General features: G+C 47.5%; 2 protein-coding genes and 19 non-coding genes across 21 annotated transcripts; all 21 read right to left on the reverse strand.

Annotated features, from left to right (window-relative positions):
• Window positions 1-3,047: 3,047 nt before the first annotated feature.
• Window positions 3,048-4,253, reverse strand: LOC119186876 (uncharacterized). The gene has a single exon (XM_037435247.2). It carries the CDS (start codon window positions 4,233-4,235, stop codon window positions 3,048-3,050), a length of 1,188 nt encoding a protein of 395 aa, XP_037291144.2. The 5' UTR covers window positions 4,236-4,253.
• A 2,109-nt stretch (window positions 4,254-6,362) lies between these two features.
• On the reverse strand, window positions 6,363-6,481 carry TRNAL-CAA (transfer RNA leucine (anticodon CAA)). Its single transcript has 2 exons — window positions 6,444-6,481; window positions 6,363-6,408 (listed from the first exon to the last, which is right to left on the reverse strand). It is a non-coding gene; the product is annotated as a tRNA-Leu (tRNA).
• Window positions 6,482-6,914: 433 nt separating this feature from the next.
• Window positions 6,915-7,033, reverse strand: TRNAL-UAA (transfer RNA leucine (anticodon UAA)). The gene is made up of 2 exons: window positions 6,996-7,033; window positions 6,915-6,960 (listed from the first exon to the last, which is right to left on the reverse strand). It is a non-coding gene; the product is annotated as a tRNA-Leu (tRNA).
• Window positions 7,034-7,652: 619 nt separating this feature from the next.
• TRNAL-UAA (transfer RNA leucine (anticodon UAA)) lies at window positions 7,653-7,771 on the reverse strand. Its single transcript has 2 exons — window positions 7,734-7,771; window positions 7,653-7,698 (listed from the first exon to the last, which is right to left on the reverse strand). It is a non-coding gene; the product is annotated as a tRNA-Leu (tRNA).
• Window positions 7,772-8,018: 247 nt separating this feature from the next.
• On the reverse strand, window positions 8,019-8,137 carry TRNAL-UAA (transfer RNA leucine (anticodon UAA)). The gene is made up of 2 exons: window positions 8,100-8,137; window positions 8,019-8,064 (listed from the first exon to the last, which is right to left on the reverse strand). It is a non-coding gene; the product is annotated as a tRNA-Leu (tRNA).
• A 245-nt stretch (window positions 8,138-8,382) lies between these two features.
• Window positions 8,383-8,501, reverse strand: TRNAL-CAA (transfer RNA leucine (anticodon CAA)). The gene is made up of 2 exons: window positions 8,464-8,501; window positions 8,383-8,428 (listed from the first exon to the last, which is right to left on the reverse strand). It is a non-coding gene; the product is annotated as a tRNA-Leu (tRNA).
• A 247-nt stretch (window positions 8,502-8,748) lies between these two features.
• Window positions 8,749-8,867, reverse strand: TRNAL-UAA (transfer RNA leucine (anticodon UAA)). Its single transcript has 2 exons — window positions 8,830-8,867; window positions 8,749-8,794 (listed from the first exon to the last, which is right to left on the reverse strand). It is a non-coding gene; the product is annotated as a tRNA-Leu (tRNA).
• A 615-nt stretch (window positions 8,868-9,482) lies between these two features.
• Window positions 9,483-9,601, reverse strand: TRNAL-UAA (transfer RNA leucine (anticodon UAA)). The gene is made up of 2 exons: window positions 9,564-9,601; window positions 9,483-9,528 (listed from the first exon to the last, which is right to left on the reverse strand). It is a non-coding gene; the product is annotated as a tRNA-Leu (tRNA).
• Window positions 9,602-11,135: 1,534 nt separating this feature from the next.
• TRNAL-CAA (transfer RNA leucine (anticodon CAA)) lies at window positions 11,136-11,254 on the reverse strand. Its single transcript has 2 exons — window positions 11,217-11,254; window positions 11,136-11,181 (listed from the first exon to the last, which is right to left on the reverse strand). It is a non-coding gene; the product is annotated as a tRNA-Leu (tRNA).
• A 615-nt stretch (window positions 11,255-11,869) lies between these two features.
• Window positions 11,870-11,988, reverse strand: TRNAL-UAA (transfer RNA leucine (anticodon UAA)). Its single transcript has 2 exons — window positions 11,951-11,988; window positions 11,870-11,915 (listed from the first exon to the last, which is right to left on the reverse strand). It is a non-coding gene; the product is annotated as a tRNA-Leu (tRNA).
• Window positions 11,989-12,603: 615 nt separating this feature from the next.
• TRNAL-CAA (transfer RNA leucine (anticodon CAA)) lies at window positions 12,604-12,722 on the reverse strand. Its single transcript has 2 exons — window positions 12,685-12,722; window positions 12,604-12,649 (listed from the first exon to the last, which is right to left on the reverse strand). It is a non-coding gene; the product is annotated as a tRNA-Leu (tRNA).
• A 64-nt stretch (window positions 12,723-12,786) lies between these two features.
• TRNAL-UAA (transfer RNA leucine (anticodon UAA)) lies at window positions 12,787-12,905 on the reverse strand. Its single transcript has 2 exons — window positions 12,868-12,905; window positions 12,787-12,832 (listed from the first exon to the last, which is right to left on the reverse strand). It is a non-coding gene; the product is annotated as a tRNA-Leu (tRNA).
• Window positions 12,906-13,154: 249 nt separating this feature from the next.
• On the reverse strand, window positions 13,155-13,273 carry TRNAL-CAA (transfer RNA leucine (anticodon CAA)). The gene is made up of 2 exons: window positions 13,236-13,273; window positions 13,155-13,200 (listed from the first exon to the last, which is right to left on the reverse strand). It is a non-coding gene; the product is annotated as a tRNA-Leu (tRNA).
• A 795-nt stretch (window positions 13,274-14,068) lies between these two features.
• TRNAL-CAA (transfer RNA leucine (anticodon CAA)) lies at window positions 14,069-14,187 on the reverse strand. Its single transcript has 2 exons — window positions 14,150-14,187; window positions 14,069-14,114 (listed from the first exon to the last, which is right to left on the reverse strand). It is a non-coding gene; the product is annotated as a tRNA-Leu (tRNA).
• Window positions 14,188-14,802: 615 nt separating this feature from the next.
• TRNAL-CAA (transfer RNA leucine (anticodon CAA)) lies at window positions 14,803-14,921 on the reverse strand. Its single transcript has 2 exons — window positions 14,884-14,921; window positions 14,803-14,848 (listed from the first exon to the last, which is right to left on the reverse strand). It is a non-coding gene; the product is annotated as a tRNA-Leu (tRNA).
• Window positions 14,922-15,894: 973 nt separating this feature from the next.
• On the reverse strand, window positions 15,895-16,013 carry TRNAL-CAA (transfer RNA leucine (anticodon CAA)). The gene is made up of 2 exons: window positions 15,976-16,013; window positions 15,895-15,940 (listed from the first exon to the last, which is right to left on the reverse strand). It is a non-coding gene; the product is annotated as a tRNA-Leu (tRNA).
• Window positions 16,014-16,446: 433 nt separating this feature from the next.
• TRNAL-UAA (transfer RNA leucine (anticodon UAA)) lies at window positions 16,447-16,565 on the reverse strand. The gene is made up of 2 exons: window positions 16,528-16,565; window positions 16,447-16,492 (listed from the first exon to the last, which is right to left on the reverse strand). It is a non-coding gene; the product is annotated as a tRNA-Leu (tRNA).
• Window positions 16,566-17,184: 619 nt separating this feature from the next.
• TRNAL-UAA (transfer RNA leucine (anticodon UAA)) lies at window positions 17,185-17,303 on the reverse strand. The gene is made up of 2 exons: window positions 17,266-17,303; window positions 17,185-17,230 (listed from the first exon to the last, which is right to left on the reverse strand). It is a non-coding gene; the product is annotated as a tRNA-Leu (tRNA).
• A 247-nt stretch (window positions 17,304-17,550) lies between these two features.
• Window positions 17,551-17,669, reverse strand: TRNAL-UAA (transfer RNA leucine (anticodon UAA)). Its single transcript has 2 exons — window positions 17,632-17,669; window positions 17,551-17,596 (listed from the first exon to the last, which is right to left on the reverse strand). It is a non-coding gene; the product is annotated as a tRNA-Leu (tRNA).
• Window positions 17,670-17,914: 245 nt separating this feature from the next.
• Window positions 17,915-18,033, reverse strand: TRNAL-CAA (transfer RNA leucine (anticodon CAA)). Its single transcript has 2 exons — window positions 17,996-18,033; window positions 17,915-17,960 (listed from the first exon to the last, which is right to left on the reverse strand). It is a non-coding gene; the product is annotated as a tRNA-Leu (tRNA).
• A 3,599-nt stretch (window positions 18,034-21,632) lies between these two features.
• On the reverse strand, window positions 21,633-22,838 carry LOC142791566 (uncharacterized). Its single transcript, XM_075885502.1, has one exon. It carries the CDS (start codon window positions 22,818-22,820, stop codon window positions 21,633-21,635), a length of 1,188 nt encoding a protein of 395 aa, XP_075741617.1. The 5' UTR covers window positions 22,821-22,838.
• Window positions 22,839-24,231: the final 1,393 nt, after the last annotated feature.

Consider the following 24,231-nt stretch of genomic DNA (forward strand, 5'->3'; position numbering starts at 1 on the left):
AATGTTTTGACAGAGGGTCTGACCGGCATTCTCTTAACACGTTTAAACACGTCACGCTCAGAACCTAGCCTGCACGAAGCTCGGTAGACGGGCACTGGCAGGAAGACATCAAGAAGGTCACGATACAGTTTCTTTTTAGTCACGTCGGACAAGTATTCGTACGAAAATCTTTCCTTGAGGAGGCGTGTAGCTGTAACTACTTCTCGCAAATAAGGACTGAGTGGTCCAGCTTCGAAGGAAAAAGATGACACGACGAAATCAGATAAGGGGGTCTGCAGTCTTGCTTGGATCACAGTTCTCAAGAAATTGTCAGTTTGATCTCGAGCGAACATGAATCTGCTCACCAACTGCTTAAAAAACAAATGCAAAAGCCCCAGACCACCATATTTTACCCTATGAAATAAATTGCACCGGCTCGTGCGCTCCCACTGCGACCCCCATATAAAGGTCGCGAATACTCGGTGCATTTTCTGGACCGAAGTGCGGGTCATGGTTAACACTTGTAATACATAAAACACTTTTGCAATCAGAAATACATTGCACACGGACGCTTTTGCAAACATTGATAAATTGCGACCTCCCCACTTATCAGTACAATTTTTAATGCGTTGACGTTCCTCAGACCAATACTCCGTAGCATTGCGGTAGTGATCCAAAGGCACACCGAGGTACTTTCCGGGCATGATTTTCCAATTCATGTTACAGTAAACTTCGGGTGTGCTTTGCCACTGGCCATGCCAAACGCCTAGACATTTTGGCCAACTAATTGCGCTGCCCGTTGCTGCACAGAATTCCCTAGCTATTCGTACAACTTCTTGCACACTTTCTTTGTCACTGCAAAACACTGCGACGTCATCAGCATAGGCTAAAATTCTAATTCCACTGGTCAGAAACGTATACCCTCTTATACTTGGTGATGCAAGTATTCGTAAACAGAAGGGCTCTAAGTAAAGCGCGAAAAGGAGTGGCGACAAGGCACAACCTTGCTTCACGCTCGAGCGCACAGGAATTGAAGCACTTACTTCTTTGTTGATTACTAAATTAGCCCTGCAGTCATGATACACCATTCTAACGCCTTCTGTAATGACAGTTCCTACATTCACATGTTCCAGCAATAAAAACAAAATTTCATGTACGACTTTATCGAACGCTTTGTGCAGGTCTAGCTGAATCATGGCCACGCGGTCATTATTTGCATCACAGCATTCTAGAATACTTCTGGTTACGTGTATATTTGTGAATATGGTTCTGCCCTTAATCCCACATGTCTGATGCGGGCCGACAAGGGATGTGACAACACTTTGGAGCCGTCTTGCTAGGACCTTCGTGTATATTTTATAGTCAGTGTTGCTCAAACTGATAGGTCGGTAGGATTCCACTGAAAGTAGCTTTGCGGGGTCATCAGTTTTGGGGATTAATACTACGTGTGCTGTCCTAAATGAATGAGGTGTTTGCTGCTTGTCGTAGCATTCTCTGATCACTCGGTGTAATGCCAGTGCCATTTCTGTCTTAAAAAATTTGTATATGGCAGCACCAAGCCCATCCGGCCCTGGTGACTTGCCGTTACCCAGGTTATCTATAGCTGATTCAATTTCTGCCACAGTGATTTCTACTTCCAGTAGCTCCCGCTCAGAGTCTTCCAATCTCGGCATAAGGGTCAGAAAGTCCTCTTTGAATCGTTCGGGGTCATTGATTGTATGGCTAAGGAGTTGCGTATAAAACTCGAGAAAGGCGTGCTTTATCTGTTCGCGGTCCCGGGTAATGTAATTGCGGTATCGAATTTCATTTATCTCTTTGTTTGCTGCATGTTTCTTTTCTTCACTGAGCACCCGCTTAGTGGGCGTTTCACCCATCCACAGCCGTTCAGTGCGAGCCCTTATCATTGCTCCGCGGTACTTTTCGTCGTCGATGAATTCGAGCTTTGCTTTCGCCTCCTTTATTTCTTTCTTAAATTTTCCCGGCACTTCATTTTCTACGCTTAACATGTAGTCTAGTTCGCTTTGTAACTGCCTCTCTTGTTGCCTTTCCCGATTACGTAATACACAGGCTCTTTCAATCGCTATCATCTTTATATCACACTTCATTTGCTCCCACACAGCTATGAAGTTATTGGTCTCCAAACGAAGAGCATTTGAAAGACATTCTTTGGTTTTTGTGACAAATATTTCATCTTGCAGCAGCTTTTCATTAAATTTCCATAGAAACCAATTAAACTTCGCAGCCTTACGTTTTTCGCCAATGTTGACCTTGACCAGACAATGATCACTAAAACTAAGATGTTGAATTTGATAAGATGAGCATAGTGGCACCAACTTTGCCGACAAATATATTCTGTCTAACCTCGCGTGCGAATGACCTTGAAAGTGCGTATATCCTACTTCACCCTCTCGCGTCATTACATAACCGACATCTTCCAGCCCTGTCTCGTTCACTATTTTATTCAACAGCTCAGCGCTTCTATCGCGCACATTGAAGCTCGTTGTCTTATCCTCAGCTCTACAGACACAATTGAAGTCCCCTAGAACCACAACATTTCTTTCCGTTTTCAAGAATCCTTCAATCGCTCTGAAAAAAAATTCCCGTTCGTGCGATCTATTCGGTGCATAAACACACACAACGCGCCAAGGCATTCCAGAAACACTGAAGTCGCACACAACCAGCCTACCGCTATCGCAGGTAGACACATTTTCAACAACCGCGATACTACTACGTATGAAAACGACACAGCCTCCTGACCGCCCAACAGCATGACAAACGCAGACATTGTACCTAGAGCGAAAAACTTGAACCATTTGCTCCGTTTGTTCTTCACTTTCCATTTTAGTTTCTTGTACAGCCAGGAGGTCTATGTCGTTTTCTAACAAAATGCGACTAATCTGGCATTGTCTCCTGCGCGAACACAGGCCTCTTGAGTTCAACGTCGCGATGCAAATACCAGTTTTAAAGTTAGTCGCCATTTCTTGAAGGTTGTTTCGTCAGGTGTCATACTCACGTCGCAACAGTGGTTGCGTGTGCTCAGCGTAGAAAGCCTCGGAACGTCTCCTCCGCTACGGCGGGGCCGACGTTTGAGTGCTCCTACGGTCAGGAGACAGGTTTGGTCGTGGTTTAAAGGTAGGCCGACGACCAGTCGCCGTCTTTGTTGGAGGTTCATTGATGGCCGACGTGTCAACATTTCCGGTACGGTCAGGTGTTTCACGAGCTCGCTTAAAAGCGATAGCACCGGCCTTGGTCATCTCGGCGTCCGTTGCTTCCGGGCCGCCCTCTCGCGCAGCTGAAGATGACTTGCTCGCTGCTGTAGCGTCGTTCTCTACTGCTGCCGTGTCTAAATTCGTTCCTGGCGCACCAGAGTGCTTGTCGCCTTTATTGGTAGATTCCAGTGCGGCCCCAGAAGACTGTTCAGGGGGCGTGGCAGGGCCTTCCGTATAACCGTCTTCCCTGCTCGCTTCTTCGGCATCCACGGCATCCATCAGGTGTTCAGACACTTCGTCTGTTTGGCCTGGGCCCGCAATGCTGGCGTACGACCTCACACAGTGGGCGTCATCGTGGCCATAGCGACGACAGACCCCACAGCGCGGCACGCGGCAATCCCGTCGAATGTGTCCGATAGCCCGGCATCGGAGGCATAGCGGTGCTCTGCCAGGAATTACGACGAGCGCCATATCCTCCGCAACTCGCAGTTGGTGTGGCAGGTCGTCCACGGACACGCCCGCGTGTAGCCTCAGCGTGACCGACCGCGTGGTTGAACCTTTATCATTGCAACCCTGCACCTTCCATTTATCTCTGCTTATCTCGGTCACTTTTCCGTAGGGCGTTAAGGCGACTCGCACAGCCTCGTCCGGCACGCCATGAAGAAGCCAGTACAACTTCAGCCGCACACCTCGATCACGGGGGTCAACCACCATACAGCGATGGTCCTTTAGATCAAAAGACTCCGCCGCCAGCATCTTCTTTTTACCCTCATCATCCTTGAACGTCACTGCCCATACATGATTCATTTGGTATGCCCCTAGGGCAACCACTTCCGGCAGCAGCGAAAGACGAGCAAGGCTGTCTCGGACATGCTCCACTCGATATGGCCTGGCTTTCAAGTTTCCGTGCAAAAAAACCGTGTGCAAAACGGAATCACCTGAAGGCAGCTGAGGCAGAACAACCTGGAAATCTTCGCCTGGCTTTTCGGTACACCTGATACCGCGGCCCACACGGGCCGCTGAAACCGCCCCTACGCGGGAGCACATGATAAACACGTCCGTTCACTGTCGTGGCCGGAAGTGGAATCCACTCGGCCATTCTGATACGATATGTCAGCCTCAGCAAAAGAAGACGCTGACTCTGTGCTGGTAGTAAAGTAAAAAAAATTGACAGAAGTGGGATTCAAATCCACGCACACATACGTGAACCAGAAGCCTCGTTCAACTCGTATCACTGGGCAAGGTTTTCCTTGCGTCTGGCGCCTTAGACCACTCGGCCATTCTGATACGATATATCAGCCCCAGCAAAAAAAACTGACTTTATGCTCGTAGTAAAGTAAAAAAGAAGAGTTTGTCTGAAGTGGGATTTGAACTCACGCCCACACACCTGGACCAGCAGCCTCGTTCAACCCGTATCACTGAGCAAGGTTTCCCTTAAGTCTGGCGCCTTCGACCACTCGGCAATTCTGACACGATATATCAGCCCCAGCAAAAAAACACTGACTTTATGCTGGTAGTAAAGTAAAAAACAAGATTGTCAGAAGTGGGATTCGAACCCACGCCCACATACGTGGACCAAAAGCCTCGTTTAACCCGTATCACCGGGCAATGTTTCCCTTAAGTCTGATGCCTTAGACAACTCGGCCGTTCTGACACGATATATAAGCTTCAGCAGAAGAAGACACTGACTTCGTTCTGGTAGTAAAGTAAAAAAAGTTTGTCAGAAGGGGGATTCGCACCCACGCACACATACATTGACCAGAAGCCTCGTTCAACTCGTATGACTGGACATGGTTTCCCTTGAGTCTAGAGCCTTCGACCGCTCGGCCATTCTGACACAATATTTCAGCCCAGCAAAAGGAGACACTGACTTTGTTCTTGTAGAAAAATAAAAAAAGTTTGTCAGAAGTAGGATTCAAACCCACGCCCTCATACGTGGACCAGAAGCCTCATTCAACCCGTATCACTGCGCAAGGTGTACCTTGAGTCTGGCGCCTTAGACCACTCGGTCATTCTGACACAATATTTCAGCCCAGCAAAAGGAGACACTGGCTTTGTTCTGGTAGTAAAGTAAAAAAAAGTTGTGAGATTAGGATTCGAACCCACGCCCACATACGTGGACCAGAAGCCTCGTTCAACCCGTATCACTGCGCAAGGTTTCCCTTGAGTCTGGCGCCTTAGACCACTCGGCCGTTCTGACACGATTTATAAGCTCCAGCAAAAGAAGACACTGACTTTGTTCTGGTAGTAAAGTAAAAAAAGTTTGTCAGAAGTGGGATTCGCACCCACGCACACATACGTTGACCTGAAGCCTCTTTCAACTCGTATGACTGGGCACGGTTTCCATTGAGTCTAGCGCCTTCCACCACTCGGCCATTCTGACACAATATTTCAGCCCAGCAAAAGGAGACACTGACTTTGTTCTTGTAGTAAAATAAAAAAGTTTGTCAGAAGTGAGAATCGAACCCACGCACACACACGTGGACCAGAAGCCTCATTCAACCCATATCACTGGGCAAGGTTCCCCTTGAGTCGGGCGCCTTAGACTACTTGGCCATTCTGACACGATATATCAGCCCCAGAAAGAAGACACTGACTTTGTGCTGGTAGTAAAGTAAAAAAAGTTTGTCAGAAGTGGGATTCAAACCCACGCACACATACGTGGACAAGAAGCCTCGTTCAACCCGTATCACGGGGCAAGGTTTCTCTTGAGTCTGGTGCCTTAGACCACTCGGCCCTTTTTACACGATGTTATAGCCCCAGCGAAAAAAGACACTTACTTTATGCTGGTAATAAAGTAAAAAATGTTTGTCAGAAGTGGGATTCAAACCCACGCCCGCATACGTGGACGAAAAGCCTCTTTTAACCCGTATCACTGGGCAAGGTTTCCCTTGAGTCTGTCGCCTTAGACCACTCGGCCATTCTGACACGATATATCAGCCCCAGCAAAACAAGACCCTGACTTTGTGCTGGTAGTAAAGTAAAAAATTTTGTCAGAAGTGCGATTCGAACCCACGCACACATACGTGCACCAGAATTCTCGTTACACTCTTATCACTCGGCAAGGTTTACTTTGAGTCTGGCACCTTAGACCACTCGGCCATTCTGATACGATATGTCAGCCCCAGTAAAACAAGACACTGACTTTGTGCTGGTAGTAAAGTAAAAAAGGTTTGTCAGAAGTGGAATTCGAACCCACGCCCACATGCGTGGACCAGAAGCCTCGTTCAAGCCATATCACTGGGAAAGGTTTTCCTTGAGTCTGGCGCCTTAAACCACTCGGCCATTCTGACACGATATTTCAGCCCCAGCAAAAGGAGACACTGATTTTGTGCCGGTAGTAAAGTAAAAAAAAGTTTGTCAGAAGTGGGATTCGAACATATGCCCACATACGTGGACCAGAAGCCTCGTTGAACCCGTATCACTGGGCAAGGTTTCCCTTGAATCTGGCGCCTTAGACCACTCGGCCATTCTGACACGAAATATCAGCCGCAGCAAAAGAAGACACTGACTTTGTGCTGGTAGTAAAGTAAAAAACGAATTTTGTCAGAAGTGCGCATCAAACGCACGCCCACATACATGGACCAGAAGCCTCGTTCAACCCGTATCACTGGGCAAGGTTACCCTTGAGTCTGGCACCTTACACCACTCGGTCATGCTGAAACGATATATTAGCCCCAGGAAAAAAGACACTGACTTTGTTATGGTAGTAAAGTAAAAAAAATATGCAAGAAGTGGGATTCGAACCCACGCCCACATACGTGGACCAGAAGCCTCGTTCAACCCGTATCACAGGGCAAGGTTTCCCTTAAGTCTGGCGCCTTCGACCACTCGGCCATTCTGACACGATATTTCAGCCCAGCAAAAGGAGACACTGACTTTGTTCTGGAAGTAAAGTAAAAAAAATTGTCAGAAGTGGGATTCGAACCCATGCACACATACGTGGACGAGAAGCCTCGTTCAATTCATATCACTGGGCAAGGTTTCCCTTGAGTCTGGCGCCTTCAACCACTCGGCAATTCTGACATGATATTTCAGCCCCAGCAAAAAAAGACACTGACATTGTGCTCGTAGTAAAGTAAAAAAAAAGAGTTTGTCTGAAGTGGGATCTGAAGCCACGCCCACATACGTGGACCAGAAGCCTCGTTCAACCAGTATCACAGGGCGGGGTTTACCATAAGTCTGGCGCCTTCGACCACACGGCCATTCTGACACGATGTTTCAGCCCCGCAAAACGAGACACTGACTTTGTTCTGGTAGAAAAGTAAAAAAACAGAGTTTGTCAGAATCGGGAATCGAACCCACGCCCACATACGTGGACCAGAAGCCTAGTTCAACCCGTATCACTGGGCAAGGTTTCTCTTGAGTCTGGTGCTTTAGACCACTCGGCCCTTCTGACACGGTGTTTTAGCCCCAGCAAAAGAAGACACTGAGTTTATGCTGGTACTAAAGTAAAAAAGAGTTTGCCAGAAGTGGGATTCGAACCCACGCCCACATACATGGACCAGAAGCCTCGTTCAACCCGTATCACAGGGCAAGGTTTCCCTTAAGTCTGGCGCATTAGACCACTCGGCCATTCTGACACGATATTTCAGACCAGCAAAAGGAGACACTGACTTTGCTCAGGTGGTAAAGTAAAAAAAGTTTCTCGGAAGTGGGATTCGAACCCACGCACACATACGTGGACCAAAAGCCTCGTTTAACACGTATCACTGGGCAAGGTTTCTCTTGAGTCTGGTGCCTTACAAAACTCGGCCCTTCTGACACGATGTTTTAGCCCCAGCAAAAGAAGACACTGAGTTTATGCTGGTAGTAAAGTAAAAAAGAGTTTGCCAGAAGTGGGATTCGAACCCACGCCCACATACGTGGACCAGAAGCCTCGTTCAACCCGTATCACAGGGCAAGGTTTCCCTTAAGTCTGGCGCCTTAGACCACTCGCCCATTCTGACACGATATTTCAGACCAGCAAAAGGAGACACTGACTTTGTTCAGGTGGTAAAGTAAAAAAAGTTTTTCGGAAGTGGGATTCGAACCCACGCACACATACGTGGACCAAAAGCGTCGTTCAACCCGTATCACTGGGCAAGGTTTCGCTTGAGCCTGGTGCCTTAGACCACTCGGCCCTTCTGACACAATATTTCAGCCCCAGCAAAATTAGACACTGACTTTGTTCTGGTAGTAAAGTAAAAAAAAATGTCAGAAGTGGGATTCGAACCCACGCACACATACGTGGACCAGAAGCCTTGTTCAATTTATATCACTGGGCATGGTTTCCCTTGAGTCTGGCGCCTTCAACCACTCGGCCATTCTGATACGATATATCAGCCCCAGCAAAAAAAGACACTGACTTTGTGCTGGTAGTAAAGTAAAAAAAGTTTGTCAGAAGTGGGAATCGAACCCATGCCCACAAAAGTGGACTAGAAGCCTCGTTCAACCCGTATCACTGGGCAAGGCTTCTCTTGAGTCTGGCGCCTTCGATCACTTGGCCATTCTGACACAATATTTCAGCCCAGCAAATGGAGACACTGACTTTGTTCTGGTAGTAAAGTAAAAGAAAGTTTGTCAGAAGTGGGATTTGAACCCACGCCCACATACGTGGACCAGAAGCCTCGTTCAACACGTATCACTGGGCAAAGTTTCCCTTAAGTCTGGCGCTCTCGACCACTCGGCCATTCTGACAAAATATTTCAGCCCAGCAAAAGGAGACATTGACTTTGTTCTGGTAGTAAAGTAAAAAAAAAGTTTGTCAGAAGTGGGATTCGAACCCACGCCACATACGTGGACCAGAAGCTTCGTTCAACCCGTATCACTATGCAAGCTTTTCCTTGAGTCTGGCGTCTCGACTACTCGGCCATTGGACTCGATATATCAGCTCCAGCAAAGCAAGACACTGACTTTATACTGGTAGTAAAGTAACAAAAAGAGAGTCAGAAGGGGGGTTTGAACCCACGCCCACATACGTCGACACGAAAACCTCGTTCAATCCGTATCACTGGGCAAGGTTTTCCTTGAGGTTGGCGCCTTACACCACTCGGCCATGCTGACACGATATATTAGCCCCAGCAAAAAAGACACTGACTTTGTTATGGTAGTAAAGTAAAAAAAGTTTGTCAGAAGTGGGATTCGAACCCACGCCCACATACGTGGACGAGAAGCCTCGTTAAACCCGTATTACTGGGCAAGGTTTTCCTTGAGTCTGGCGCCTTAGAAAACTCGGCCATTATGACACAATATATAAGCCCCAGCCAAAGAAGACACTGACTTTCTGCTGGTAGTAAAGTAAAAAGAAGGGTTTGACAGAAGTGGGATTTGAACCCACGCCCACATACGTGGACCAGAAGCCTCGTTCAACAAGTATCACTGGGCAAGGTTTCCCTTAAATCTGGCACCTTCGACCACTCGGCCATTCTGACACGATATTCCTGCCGAGAAAAAGGAGACACTGACTTTGTTCTGGTAGTAGATCAAAAAAAAGTTTGTCAGAAGTGGGATTCGAACCCACGCCCGCATACGTGGACCGTAAGCCTCGTTCAACCCGTATCACTGGGCAAGGCTTCCCTTAAGTCTGGTGCCTTCGACCACTCGGCCATTCTGACACGATATATCAGCCCAGCAAAAGGAGACACTGACTTTGTTCTGGTAGTAAAGTAAAAAAAAATTGTCAGAAGTGGGATTCGAACCCATGCACACATACGTGGACCAGAAGCCTTGTTCAATTTATATCACTGGGGAAGGTTTCCCTTGAGTCTGGCGCCTTCAACCACTCGGCCATTCTGATACGATTTATCAGCCCTAGCAAAAGAAGACACTGACTTTGTGCTGGTAGTAAAGTAAAAAAAAAGTTTGTCAGAAGTGGGAATCGAACCCATGCCCACATACGTGGACGAGAAGCCTCTATCAACCCGTATCACTGTCAAGGCTTCTCTTGAGTCTGGCGCCTTCGACCACTCGGCCATTGTGACACGATATATCAGCCCAGCAAAAGGAGACACTGACTTTGTTCTGGAAGCAAAGTAAAAAAAAGTTTGTCAGAAGTGGGATTCGAACCCGCACCACATACGTGGACCAGAAGCTTCGCTCAACCCGTATCACTTGCAAGCTTTCCCTTGAGTCTGGCGTCTTGACTACTCGGCCATTCTGACTCGATATATCAGCACCAGAAAAAGAAAGACACTGACTTTATACTGGTAGTAAAGTAACAAAAAGAGAGTCAGAAGTGGGATTTGAACCCACGCCCACATACGTGTACCAGAAGCCTCGTTCAACCCGTATCACTGGGCAAAGTTTCCCTTAGGTCTGGCGCCTTAGAACACTCGGCAATTCTGACATGATATTTCAGCCTCAAAAAAAAAGACACTGACATTGTGGTGGTAATAAAGTTAAAAAAAAGAGTTTGTCAGAAGTGGGATTTGAACCCACGCCCACATACGTGAACCAGAAGCCTCGTTCAAGACGTACCACTGGGTAACGTTTTCCTTGCGTCTGGCGCCTTAAACCAGTCGGCCATTCTGACACGATATTTCAGCCCCAGCAAAAGAAGACACTGACTTTGTGCTGGTAGTAAAGTAAAAAAACGTTTGTCAGCAGTGGGATTTGAACCAACGCCCACATACGTGAACCAGAAGCCTCGTTCAGCCCGTATCACTGGGCAAGGTTTCCCTTAATTCTGGCGCCTTCGACCACTCGGCCATTCAGACACACCATTTCTGCACAGCAAAAGGAGACACTGACTTTGTTCTGGTAGTAAAGTAAACAAAAGTTTGTCAGATGTGGGATTCGAACCCACACCCACATACGTGGACCAGAAGCCTCGTTCAACCCGTATCACAGGGCAAGGTTTCCCTTGAGTCTGGCGCCTTAGACCACTCGGCATTTATTACACGATATTTCAGCCCCACCAAAAGGAGACACTGACTTTCTGCTGGTTTTAAAGTAAAAAGAAGGGTTTGTCAGAAGTGGGATTTGAACCCACGCCCACATACGTGGACCAGAGGCCTCGTTCAACCCGTATCACTGGGCAAGGTTTCCCTTGAGTCTGGCGCCTTACACCTCTCGGCCATGCTGACACGATATATTAGCCCCAGCAAAAAAACACTGACTTTATGCTGGTAGTAAAGTAAAAAAAGTTCGTCAGAAGTGGGATTCGAACCCACGCACACATACGTGGACAAGAAGCCTCATTCAATCCGTATCACGGGGCAAGGTTACCCTTGAGTCTGGCGCCTTACACCACTCGGCCATGCTGACACGATATATTAGCCCCAGCAAAAAAGACACTGACTTTATGCTGGTAGTAAAGTAAGAAAAAGTTTTTCAGAAGTGGGATTCAAACCCACGTCCACTTACGTGGACCTGAAGCCTCGTTCAACCGGTATCACTGGGCCAGGTTTTCCTTGAGTCTGGCGCCTTAGACCTCTCGGCCATTATGACACGATATATAAGCCCCAGCCAAAAAAGACACTCACTTTATGCTCGTAGTTAAGTAAAAAAAAAGAGTTTGTCTGAAGTGGGATCTGAAGCCACGTCCACATACGTGGACCAGAAGCCTCGTTCAATCCGTATCACAGGGCGAGGTTTCCGTTAAGTCTGGCGCCTTCGACCACACGGCCATTCTGACACGATGTTTCAGCCCCGCAAAAAGAGATACTGACTTTGTGATGGTAGTAAAGTAAAAAAGAGATTGTCAGAAGTGGGATTTGAACTAACGCCCACATACGTGGACCAGAAGCCTCGTTCAACAGGCATCACTGGGCAAGGTTTCCCTTAAGTCTGGCGCCTTCGACCACTCGGCCATTCTGACACAATATTTCAGCCCAGCAAAAGAAGACACTGACTTTGTTCTGGTAGAAAAATAAAAAACAGAGTTTGTCAGAATTGGGAATCGAACCCACGCCCACATACGTGGACCAGAAGCTTAGTTCAACCCGTATCACTGGGCAAGGTTTCTCTTGAGTCTGGTGCTTTAGACCACTCGGCCCTTCTGACATGATGTTTTAGCACCAGCAAAAGAAGACACTGACTTTATGCTGGTAGTAAAGTAAAACAGAGTTTGTCAGAAGTGGGATTCGAACCCTCACCCACATTCGTGGACTAGAAGCCTCGTTCAACCCGTATCACAGGGCAAGGTTTCCCTTAAGTCTGGCGCCTAAGACCACTATGCCATTCTGACACGATATTCCAGCCCAGCAAAAGGGGACACTGACTTTGTTCTGGTAGTAAAGTAAAAAAAGTTTGTCAGAAGTGAGATTCGAACCCACGCACACACACGTGCACCAGAAGCCTCATTCAACCCATATCACTGGGCAAGGTTCCCCTTGAGTCGGGCGCCTTAGACCACTCGGCCATTCTGACACGATATATTAGCCTCAGTAAAAGAAGACACTGACTTTGTGCTGGTAGTAAAGTAAAAAAAGTTTGTCAGAAGTGGAATTCGAACCCTCGCCCACATACGTGGACCAGAAGCCTCGTTCAAGCCATATCACTGAGAAAGGTTTCCCTTGAGTCTGGCGCCTTAAACCACTCGGCCATTCTGACACAATATTTCAGCCCCAGCAAAAGGGGACACTGACTTTGTGCCGGTAGTAAAGTAAAAAAAGTTTGTCAGAAGTGGGATTCGAACCCATGCCCACATACGTGGACCAGAAGCCTCCTTGAACCCGTATCACTAGGCAAGGTTTTCCTTAAGTCTGGCGCCTTAGACCACTCGGCTCTTCTGACTCGATATATCAGCACCAGCAAAAGAAAGACACTGACTTTATACTGGTAGTAAAGTAACAAAAAGAGTGTCAGAAGTGCGATTTGAACCCAAGCCGACATACGTGGACCAGAAGCCTCGTTCAACCCGTATCACTGTGCAAGGTTTCCCTTAAGTCTGGCGGCTTCGATCACTCATCCATTCTGACACAATATATCAGCCCAGCAAAAGGAGACACTGACTTTGTACTGCTAGTAAAGTAAAAAAAAGTTTGTCAGAAGTGGGATTCGAACCCACGCCCACATACGTGGACCAGAAGCCTCGTTCAACCCGTATCACTGGGCAAGGTTTCTCTTGAGTCTGGTGCTTTAGACCACTCGGCCCTTCTGACACGATGTTTCAGCCCCAGCAAAAGAAGACACTGACTTTATGCTGGTAGTAAAGTAAAAAAGAGTTTGCCAGAATTGGGATTCGAACCCACGCCCACATACGTGGACCAGAAGCCTCGGTCAACCCGTATCACAGGGCAAGGTTTCCCTTAATTTTGGCGCCTAAGACCACTCGGCCATTCTGACACGATATTTCAGCCCAGCTAAAGGAGACACTGACTTTGTTCTGGTAGTAAAGTAAAAAAAGTTTGTCAGAAGTGGGATACGAACCCACGCACACATACGTGGACCACAAGCCTCGTTACACACTTATCACTGGGCAAGGTTTACTTGAGTCTGGCGCCTTAGACCACTCGGCCATTCTGACACGATATATCAGCCTCAGCAAAAGAAGACACTGATTTTATGCTCGTAGTAAAGTAAAAAAAGAGTTTGTCTGAAGTGGGATTTGAACCCACACCCACATTCGTGGACCAGAGGCCTCGTTCAACCCGTATCACTGGGCAAGGTTTCCCTTGAGTCTGGCGCCTTACACCACTCGGCCATGCTGACACGATATATTAGCCCCAGCAAAAAAGACACTGACTTTATGCTGGTAGTAAAGTAAATAAGTTTGTCAGAAGTGGGATTCCAACCCACGCACACATACGTGGACAAGAAGCCTCGTTCAACCCGTATCACGGGGCAAGGTTACCCTTGAGTCTGGCGCCTTACACCACTCGGCCATGCTGACACGATATATAAGCCCCAGCAAAAAAGACACTGACTTTATGCTGGTAGTAAAGTAAGAAAAAGTTTGTCAGAAGTGGGATTCGAACCCACGCCCACTTACGTGGACCAGAAGCCTCGTTCAACCGGTATCACTGGGCAAGGTTTTCCTTGAGTCTGGCGCCTTAGACCTCTCGGCCATTATGACACGATATATAAGCCCCAGCCAAAGAAGACACTCACTTTATGCTCGTAGTAAAGTAAAAAAAAAGAGTTTGTCTGAAGTGGGATCTGAAGCCACGCCCACAAACGTGGACCAGAAGCCTCGTTCAACACGTATTACTGGGCAAGGCTTTCTCTAGTCTGGCGCCTTCCACCACTTGGCCATTCTGACACAATAGTTCAGTCCAGCAAAAGGAGACATTGACTTTGTTCTGGTAGTAAAGTAAAAAAAGTTTGTCAGCGGTGCGATTCGAACCCACGCACACATACGTGGACCAGAAGCCTCGTTCAACAGGCATCGCTGGGCTAGGTTTCCCTTAAGTCTGGCGCCTTCGACCACTCGGCAATTCTGACACGATATTTCAGCCCCAGCAAAAGAAGACACTGACTCTGTGCTGTAGTAAAGTAAAAACAGTTTGTCAGAATTGGGAATCGAACCCACGCCCACATAAGTGGACCAGAAGCCTGGTTCAACCCGTATCACTGGGCAAGGTTTATCTTGAGTCTGGTGCTTTAGACCACTCGGCCCTTCTGACACGGTGTTTTAGCCCCAGCAAAAGAAGACACTGAGTTTATGCTGGTAGTAAAGTAAAAAAGAGTTTGCCAGAAGTGGGATTCGAACCCACGCACACATACGTGAACCAGAAGCCTCGTTCAACTCGTATCACAGGGCAAGGTTTTCCTTGAGTCTGGCGCCTTAGACCACTCGGCTATTCTGATACGATATGTCAGCCCCAGCAAAAGAAGACACTGACTCTGTGCTGTAGTAAAGTAAAAAAAAATGTCAGAAGTGGGATTCGAACCCACGCACACATACGTGGACAGGAAGCCTCGTTCAACCCGTATCACTGGGCAAGGTTTCCCTTAAGTCTGGCGCCATAGACCACTCAGCCATTCTGACACGACATTCCAGCCCAGCAAAAGGAGACACTGACTTTGTTCTGGTAGTAAAGTAAAAAAAGTTTGTCAGAAGTGAGAATCGAACCCACGCACACACACGTGGACCAGAAGCCTCATTCAACCCATATCACTGGGCAAGGTTCCCCTTGAGTCGGGCGCCTTAGACTACTTGGCCATTCTGACACGATATATCAGCCCCAGAAAGAAGACACTGACTTTGTGCTGGTAGTAAAGTAAAAAAAGTTTGTCAGAAGTGGGATTCAAACCCACGCACACATACGTGGACAAGAAGCCTCGTTCAACCCGTATCACGGGGCAAGGTTTCTCTTGAGTCTGGTGCCTTAGACCACTCGGCCCTTTTTACACGATGTTATAGCCCCAGCGAAAAAAGACACTTACTTTATGCTGGTAATAAAGTAAAAAATGTTTGTCAGAAGTGGGATTCAAACCCACGCCCGCATACGTGGACGAAAAGCCTCTTTTAACCCGTATCACTGGGCAAGGTTTCCCTTGAGTCTGTCGCCTTAGACCACTCGGCCATTCTGACACGATATATCAGCCCCAGCAAAACAAGACCCTGACTTTGTGCTGGTAGTAAAGTAAAAAATTTTGTCAGAAGTGCGATTCGAACCCACGCACACATACGTGCACCAGAATTCTCGTTACACTCTTATCACTCGGCAAGGTTTACTTTGAGTCTGGCACCTTAGACCACTCGGCCATTCTGATACGATATGTCAGCCCCAGTAAAACAAGACACTGACTTTGTGCTGGTAGTAAAGTAAAAAAGGTTTGTCAGAAGTGGAATTCGAACCCACGCCCACATGCGTGGACCAGAAGCCTCGTTCAAGCCATATCACTGGGAAAGGTTTTCCTTGAGTCTGGCGCCTTAAACCACTCGGCCATTCTGACACGATATTTCAGCCCCAGCAAAAGGAGACACTGATTTTGTGCCGGTAGTAAAGTAAAAAAAAGTTTGTCAGAAGTGGGATTCGAACATATGCCCACATACGTGGACCAGAAGCCTCGTTGAACCCGTATCACTGGGCAAGGTTTCCCTTGAATCTGGCGCCTTAGACCACTCGGCCATTCTGACACGAAATATCAGCCGCAGCAAAAGAAGACACTGACTTTGTGCTGGTAGTAAAGTAAAAAACGAATTTTGTCAGAAGTGCGCATCAAACGCACGCCCACATACATGGACCAGAAGCCTCGTTCAACCCGTATCACTGGGCAAGGTTACCCTTGAGTCTGGCACCTTACACCACTCGGCCATGCTGAAACGATATATTAGCCCCAGGAAAAAAGACACTGACTTTGTTATGGTAGTAAAGTAAAAAAAATATGCAAGAAGTGGGATTCGAACCCACGCCCACATACGTGGACCAGAAGCCTCGTTCAACCCGTATCACAGGGCAAGGTTTCCCTTAAGTCTGGCGCCTTCGACCACTCGGCCATTCTGACACGATATTTCAGCCCAGCAAAAGGAGACACTGACTTTGTTCTGGAAGTAAAGTAAAAAAAATTGTCAGAAGTGGGATTCGAACCCATGCACACATACGTGGACGAGAAGCCTCGTTCAATTCATATCACTGGGCAAGGTTTCCCTTGAGTCTGGCGCCTTCAACCACTCGGCAATTCTGACATGATATTTCAGCCCCAGCAAAAAAAGACACTGACATTGTGCTCGTAGTAAAGTAAAAAAAAAGAGTTTGTCTGAAGTGGGATCTGAAGCCACGCCCACATACGTGGACCAGAAGCCTCGTTCAACCAGTATCACAGGGCGGGGTTTACCATAAGTCTGGCGCCTTCGACCACACGGCCATTCTGACACGATGTTTCAGCCCCGCAAAACGAGACACTGACTTTGTTCTGGTAGAAAAGTAAAAAAACAGAGTTTGTCAGAATCGGGAATCGAACCCACGCCCACATACGTGGACCAGAAGCCTAGTTCAACCCGTATCACTGGGCAAGGTTTCTCTTGAGTCTGGTGCTTTAGACCACTCGGCCCTTCTGACACGGTGTTTTAGCCCCAGCAAAAGAAGACACTGAGTTTATGCTGGTACTAAAGTAAAAAAGAGTTTGCCAGAAGTGGGATTCGAACCCACGCCCACATACATGGACCAGAAGCCTCGTTCAACCCGTATCACAGGGCAAGGTTTCCCTTAAGTCTGGCGCATTAGACCACTCGGCCATTCTGACACGATATTTCAGACCAGCAAAAGGAGACACTGACTTTGCTCAGGTGGTAAAGTAAAAAAAGTTTCTCGGAAGTGGGATTCGAACCCACGCACACATACGTGGACCAAAAGCCTCGTTTAACACGTATCACTGGGCAAGGTTTCTCTTGAGTCTGGTGCCTTACAAAACTCGGCCCTTCTGACACGATGTTTTAGCCCCAGCAAAAGAAGACACTGAGTTTATGCTGGTAGTAAAGTAAAAAAGAGTTTGCCAGAAGTGGGATTCGAACCCACGCCCACATACGTGGACCAGAAGCCTCGTTCAACCCGTATCACAGGGCAAGGTTTCCCTTAAGTCTGGCGCCTTAGACCACTCGCCCATTCTGACACGATATTTCAGACCAGCAAAAGGAGACACTGACTTTGTTCAGGTGGTAAAGTAAAAAAAGTTTTTCGGAAGTGGGATTCGAACCCACGCACACATACGTGGACCAAAAGCGTCGTTCAACCCGTATCACTGGGCAAGGTTTCGCTTGAGCCTGGTGCCTTAGACCACTCGGCCCTTCTGACACAATATTTCAGCCCCAGCAAAATTAGACACTGACTTTGTTCTGGTAGTAAAGTAAAAAAAAATGTCAGAAGTGGGATTCGAACCCACGCACACATACGTGGACCAGAAGCCTTGTTCAATTTATATCACTGGGCATGGTTTCCCTTGAGTCTGGCGCCTTCAACCACTCGGCCATTCTGATACTTTTTTTTTTCTTTATTGCCTTTTAATAACCACAAGCAAAGGAAATACATACAAAATATGTACACTTACTAAAACACCAGCTTCAACTTGGCCAGTGCACTTGGTTTAAAAAGGCTTCACAGAAGCCAATTGGTCGAGCACAGGTAACCACTCGGGGGGTTCAGGCAGCGCTTTAAACACGTCTCGTGTATACAGCATACTCTCAACAAAATAGTCTCTCGCTGAACGTGCGTCTACACGCATATGTCGAACATCCATTCTTGTCCTCCACACACTATGCATGCAAAGCAACATTAACATGTCACTCGGCACTTCCCCTGCAGCTGCACACGGAAGAAAACGGATTCCAAAAGCGTTGATAGGTAGTTCTTTTTTTATAGTCCGTTGTAGTACGTCCCACAAGAACACAGCATCATGGCAGTCGAGAAAGATATGATTTATCGTTTCTGGTTTGCCGCAGATTAGACAGTTGACGGACCACGGTACAAAAAGCCCTTTACTTTTTAGCCATGGTAGTACAGGGAGAGTGCCGGTATGCACTTGAAAGAAGAATGTTTTGACAGAGGGTCTGACCGGCATTCTCTTAACACGTTTAAACACGTCACGCTCAGAACCTAGCCTGCACGAAGCTCGGTAGACGGGCACTGGCAGGAAGACATCAAGAAGGTCACGATACAGTTTCTTTTTAGTCACGTCGGACAAGTATTCGTACGAAAATCTTTCCTTGAGGAGGCGTGTAGCTGTAACTACTTCTCGCAAATAAGGACTGAGTGGTCCAGCTTCGAAGGAAAAAGATGACACGACGAAATCAGATAAGGGGGTCTGCAGTCTTGCTTGGATCACAGTTCTCAAGAAATTGTCAGTTTGATCTCGAGCGAACATGAATCTGCTCACCAACTGCTTAAAAAACAAATGCAAAAGCCCCAGACCACCATATTTTACCCTATGAAATAAATTGCACCGGCTCGTGCGCTCCCACTGCGACCCCCATATAAAGGTCGCGAATACTCGGTGCATTTTCTGGACCGAAGTGCGGGTCATGGTTAACACTTGTAATACATAAAACACTTTTGCAATCAGAAATACATTGCACACGGACGCTTTTGCAAACATTGATAAATTGCGACCTCCCCACTTATCAGTACAATTTTTAATGCGTTGACGTTCCTCAGACCAATACTCCGTAGCATTGCGGTAGTGATCCAAAGGCACACCGAGGTACTTTCCGGGCATGATTTTCCAATTCATGTTACAGTAAACTTCGGGTGTGCTTTGCCACTGGCCATGCCAAACGCCTAGACATTTTGGCCAACTAATTGCGCTGCCCGTTGCTGCACAGAATTCCCTAGCTATTCGTACAACTTCTTGCACACTTTCTTTGTCACTGCAAAACACTGCGACGTCATCAGCATAGGCTAAAATTCTAATTCCACTGGTCAGAAACGTATACCCTCTTATACTTGGTGATGCAAGTATTCGTAAACAGAAGGGCTCTAAGTAAAGCGCGAAAAGGAGTGGCGACAAGGCACAACCTTGCTTCACGCTCGAGCGCACAGGAATTGAAGCACTTACTTCTTTGTTGATTACTAAATTAGCCCTGCAGTCATGATACACCATTCTAACGCCTTCTGTAATGACAGTTCCTACATTCACATGTTCCAGCAATAAAAACAAAATTTCATGTACGACTTTATCGAACGCTTTGTGCAGGTCTAGCTGAATCATGGCCACGCGGTCATTATTTGCATCACAGCATTCTAGAATACTTCTGGTTACGTGTATATTTGTGAATATGGTTCTGCCCTTAATCCCACATGTCTGATGCGGGCCGACAAGGGATGTGACAACACTTTGGAGCCGTCTTGCTAGGACCTTCGTGTATATTTTATAGTCAGTGTTGCTCAAACTGATAGGTCGGTAGGATTCCACTGAAAGTAGCTTTGCGGGGTCATCAGTTTTGGGGATTAATACTACGTGTGCTGTCCTAAATGAATGAGGTGTTTGCTGCTTGTCGTAGCATTCTCTGATCACTCGGTGTAATGCCAGTGCCATTTCTGTCTTAAAAAATTTGTATATGGCAGCACCAAGCCCATCCGGCCCTGGTGACTTGCCGTTACCCAGGTTATCTATAGCTGATTCAATTTCTGCCACAGTGATTTCTACTTCCAGTAGCTCCCGCTCAGAGTCTTCCAATCTCGGCATAAGGGTCAGAAAGTCCTCTTTGAATCGTTCGGGGTCATTGATTGTATGGCTAAGGAGTTGCGTATAAAACTCGAGAAAGGCGTGCTTTATCTGTTCGCGGTCCCGGGTAATGTAATTGCGGTATCGAATTTCATTTATCTCTTTGTTTGCTGCATGTTTCTTTTCTTCACTGAGCACCCGCTTAGTGGGCGTTTCACCCATCCACAGCCGTTCAGTGCGAGCCCTTATCATTGCTCCGCGGTACTTTTCGTCGTCGATGAATTCGAGCTTTGCTTTCGCCTCCTTTATTTCTTTCTTAAATTTTCCCGGCACTTCATTTTCTACGCTTAACATGTAGTCTAGTTCGCTTTGTAACTGCCTCTCTTGTTGCCTTTCCCGATTACGTAATACACAGGCTCTTTCAATCGCTATCATCTTTATATCACACTTCATTTGCTCCCACACAGCTATGAAGTTATTGGTCTCCAAACGAAGAGCATTTGAAAGACATTCTTTGGTTTTTGTGACAAATATTTCATCTTGCAGCAGCTTTTCATTAAATTTCCATAGAAACCAATTAAACTTCGCAGCCTTACGTTTTTCGCCAATGTTGACCTTGACCAGACAATGATCACTAAAACTAAGATGTTGAATTTGATAAGATGAGCATAGTGGCACCAACTTTGCCGACAAATATATTCTGTCTAACCTCGCGTGCGAATGACCTTGAAAGTGCGTATATCCTACTTCACCCTCTCGCGTCATTACATAACCGACATCTTCCAGCCCTGTCTCGTTCACTATTTTATTCAACAGCTCAGCGCTTCTATCGCGCACATTGAAGCTCGTTGTCTTATCCTCAGCTCTACAGACACAATTGAAGTCCCCTAGAACCACAACATTTCTTTCCGTTTTCAAGAATCCTTCAATCGCTCTGAAAAAAAATTCCCGTTCGTGCGATCTATTCGGTGCATAAACACACACAACGCGCCAAGGCATTCCAGAAACACTGAAGTCGCACACAACCAGCCTACCGCTATCGCAGGTAGACACATTTTCAACAACCGCGATACTACTACGTATGAAAACGACACAGCCTCCTGACCGCCCAACAGCATGACAAACGCAGACATTGTACCTAGAGCGAAAAACTTGAACCATTTGCTCCGTTTGTTCTTCACTTTCCATTTTAGTTTCTTGTACAGCCAGGAGGTCTATGTCGTTTTCTAACAAAATGCGACTAATCTGGCATTGTCTCCTGCGCGAACACAGGCCTCTTGAGTTCAACGTCGCGATGCAAATACCAGTTTTAAAGTTAGTCGCCATTTCTTGAAGGTTGTTTCGTCAGGTGTCATACTCACGTCGCAACAGTGGTTGCGTGTGCTCAGCGTAGAAAGCCTCGGAACGTCTCCTCCGCTACGGCGGGGCCGACGTTTGAGTGCTCCTACGGTCAGGAGACAGGTTTGGTCGTGGTTTAAAGGTAGGCCGACGACCAGTCGCCGTCTTTGTTGGAGGTTCATTGATGGCCGACGTGTCAACATTTCCGGTACGGTCAGGTGTTTCACGAGCTCGCTTAAAAGCGATAGCACCGGCCTTGGTCATCTCGGCGTCCGTTGCTTCCGGGCCGCCCTCTCGCGCAGCTGAAGATGACTTGCTCGCTGCTGTAGCGTCGTTCTCTACTGCTGCCGTGTCTAAATTCGTTCCTGGCGCACCAGAGTGCTTGTCGCCTTTATTGGTAGATTCCAGTGCGGCCCCAGAAGACTGTTCAGGGGGCGTGGCAGGGCCTTCCGTATAACCGTCTTCCCTGCTCGCTTCTTCGGCATCCACGGCATCCATCAGGTGTTCAGACACTTCGTCTGTTTGGCCTGGGCCCGCAATGCTGGCGTACGACCTCACACAGTGGGCGTCATCGTGGCCATAGCGACGACAGACCCCACAGCGCGGCACGCGGCAATCCCGTCGAATGTGTCCGATAGCCCGGCATCGGAGGCATAGCGGTGCTCTGCCAGGAATTACGACGAGCGCCATATCCTCCGCAACTCGCAGTTGGTGTGGCAGGTCGTCCACGGACACGCCCGCGTGTAGCCTCAGCGTGACCGACCGCGTGGTTGAACCTTTATCATTGCAACCCTGCACCTTCCATTTATCTCTGCTTATCTCGGTCACTTTTCCGTAGGGCGTTAAGGCGACTCGCACAGCCTCGTCCGGCACGCCATGAAGAAGCCAGTACAACTTCAGCCGCACACCTCGATCACGGGGGTCAACCACCATACAGCGATGGTCCTTTAGATCAAAAGACTCCGCCGCCAGCATCTTCTTTTTACCCTCATCATCCTTGAACGTCACTGCCCATACATGATTCATTTGGTATGCCCCTAGGGCAACCACTTCCGGCAGCAGCGAAAGACGAGCAAGGCTGTCTCGGACATGCTCCACTCGATATGGCCTGGCTTTCAAGTTTCCGTGCAAAAAAACCGTGTGCAAAACGGAATCACCTGAAGGCAGCTGAGGCAGAACAACCTGGAAATCTTCGCCTGGCTTTTCGGTACACCTGATACCGCGGCCCACACGGGCCGCTGAAACCGCCCCTACGCGGGAGCACATGATAAACACGTCCGTTCACTGTCGTGGCCGGAAGTGGAATCCACTCGGCCATTCTGATACGATATGTCAGCCTCAGCAAAAGAAGACGCTGACTCTGTGCTGGTAGTAAAGTAAAAAAAATTGACAGAAGTGGGATTCAAATCCACGCACACATACGTGAACCAGAAGCCTCGTTCAACTCGTATCACTGGGCAAGGTTTTCCTTGCGTCTGGCGCCTTAGACCACTCGGCCATTCTGATACGATATATCAGCCCCAGCAAAAAAAACTGACTTTATGCTCGTAGTAAAGTAAAAAAGAAGAGTTTGTCTGAAGTGGGATTTGAACTCACGCCCACACACCTGGACCAGCAGCCTCGTTCAACCCGTATCACTGAGCAAGGTTTCCCTTAAGTCTGGCGCCTTCGACCACTCGGCAATTCTGACACGATATATCAGCCCCAGCAAAAAAACACTGACTTTATGCTGGTAGTAAAGTAAAAAACAAGATTGTCAGAAGTGGGATTCGAACCCACGCCCACATACGTGGACCAAAAGCCTCGTTTAACCCGTATCACCGGGCAATGTTTCCCTTAAGTCTGATGCCTTAGACAACTCGGCCGTTCTGACACGATATATAAGCTTCAGCAGAAGAAGACACTGACTTCGTTCTGGTAGTAAAGTAAAAAAAGTTTGTCAGAAGGGGGATTCGCACCCACGCACACATACATTGACCAGAAGCCTCGTTCAACTCGTATGACTGGACATGGTTTCCCTTGAGTCTAGAGCCTTCGACCGCTCGGCCATTCTGACACAATATTTCAGCCCAGCAAAAGGAGACACTGACTTTGTTCTTGTAGAAAAATAAAAAAAGTTTGTCAGAAGTAGGATTCAAACCCACGCCCTCATACGTGGACCAGAAGCCTCATTCAACCCGTATCACTGCGCAAGGTGTACCTTGAGTCTGGCGCCTTAGACCACTCGGTCATTCTGACACAATATTTCAGCCCAGCAAAAGGAGACACTGGCTTTGTTCTGGTAGTAAAGTAAAAAAAAGTTGTGAGATTAGGATTCGAACCCACGCCCACATACGTGGACCAGAAGCCTCGTTCAACCCGTATCACTGCGCAAGGTTTCCCTTGAGTCTGGCGCCTTAGACCACTCGGCCGTTCTGACACGATTTATAAGCTCCAGCAAAAGAAGACACTGACTTTGTTCTGGTAGTAAAGTAAAAAAAGTTTGTCAGAAGTGGGATTCGCACCCACGCACACATACGTTGACCTGAAGCCTCTTTCAACTCGTATGACTGGGCACGGTTTCCATTGAGTCTAGCGCCTTCCACCACTCGGCCATTCTGACACAATATTTCAGCCCAGCAAAAGGAGACACTGACTTTGTTCTTGTAGTAAAATAAAAAAGTTTGTCAGAAGTGAG

Source organism: Rhipicephalus microplus, chromosome 2 (assembly GCF_043290135.1).
Source record: "Rhipicephalus microplus isolate Deutch F79 chromosome 2, USDA_Rmic, whole genome shotgun sequence".
NCBI lineage: Eukaryota > Metazoa > Arthropoda > Arachnida > Ixodida > Ixodidae > Rhipicephalus > Rhipicephalus microplus.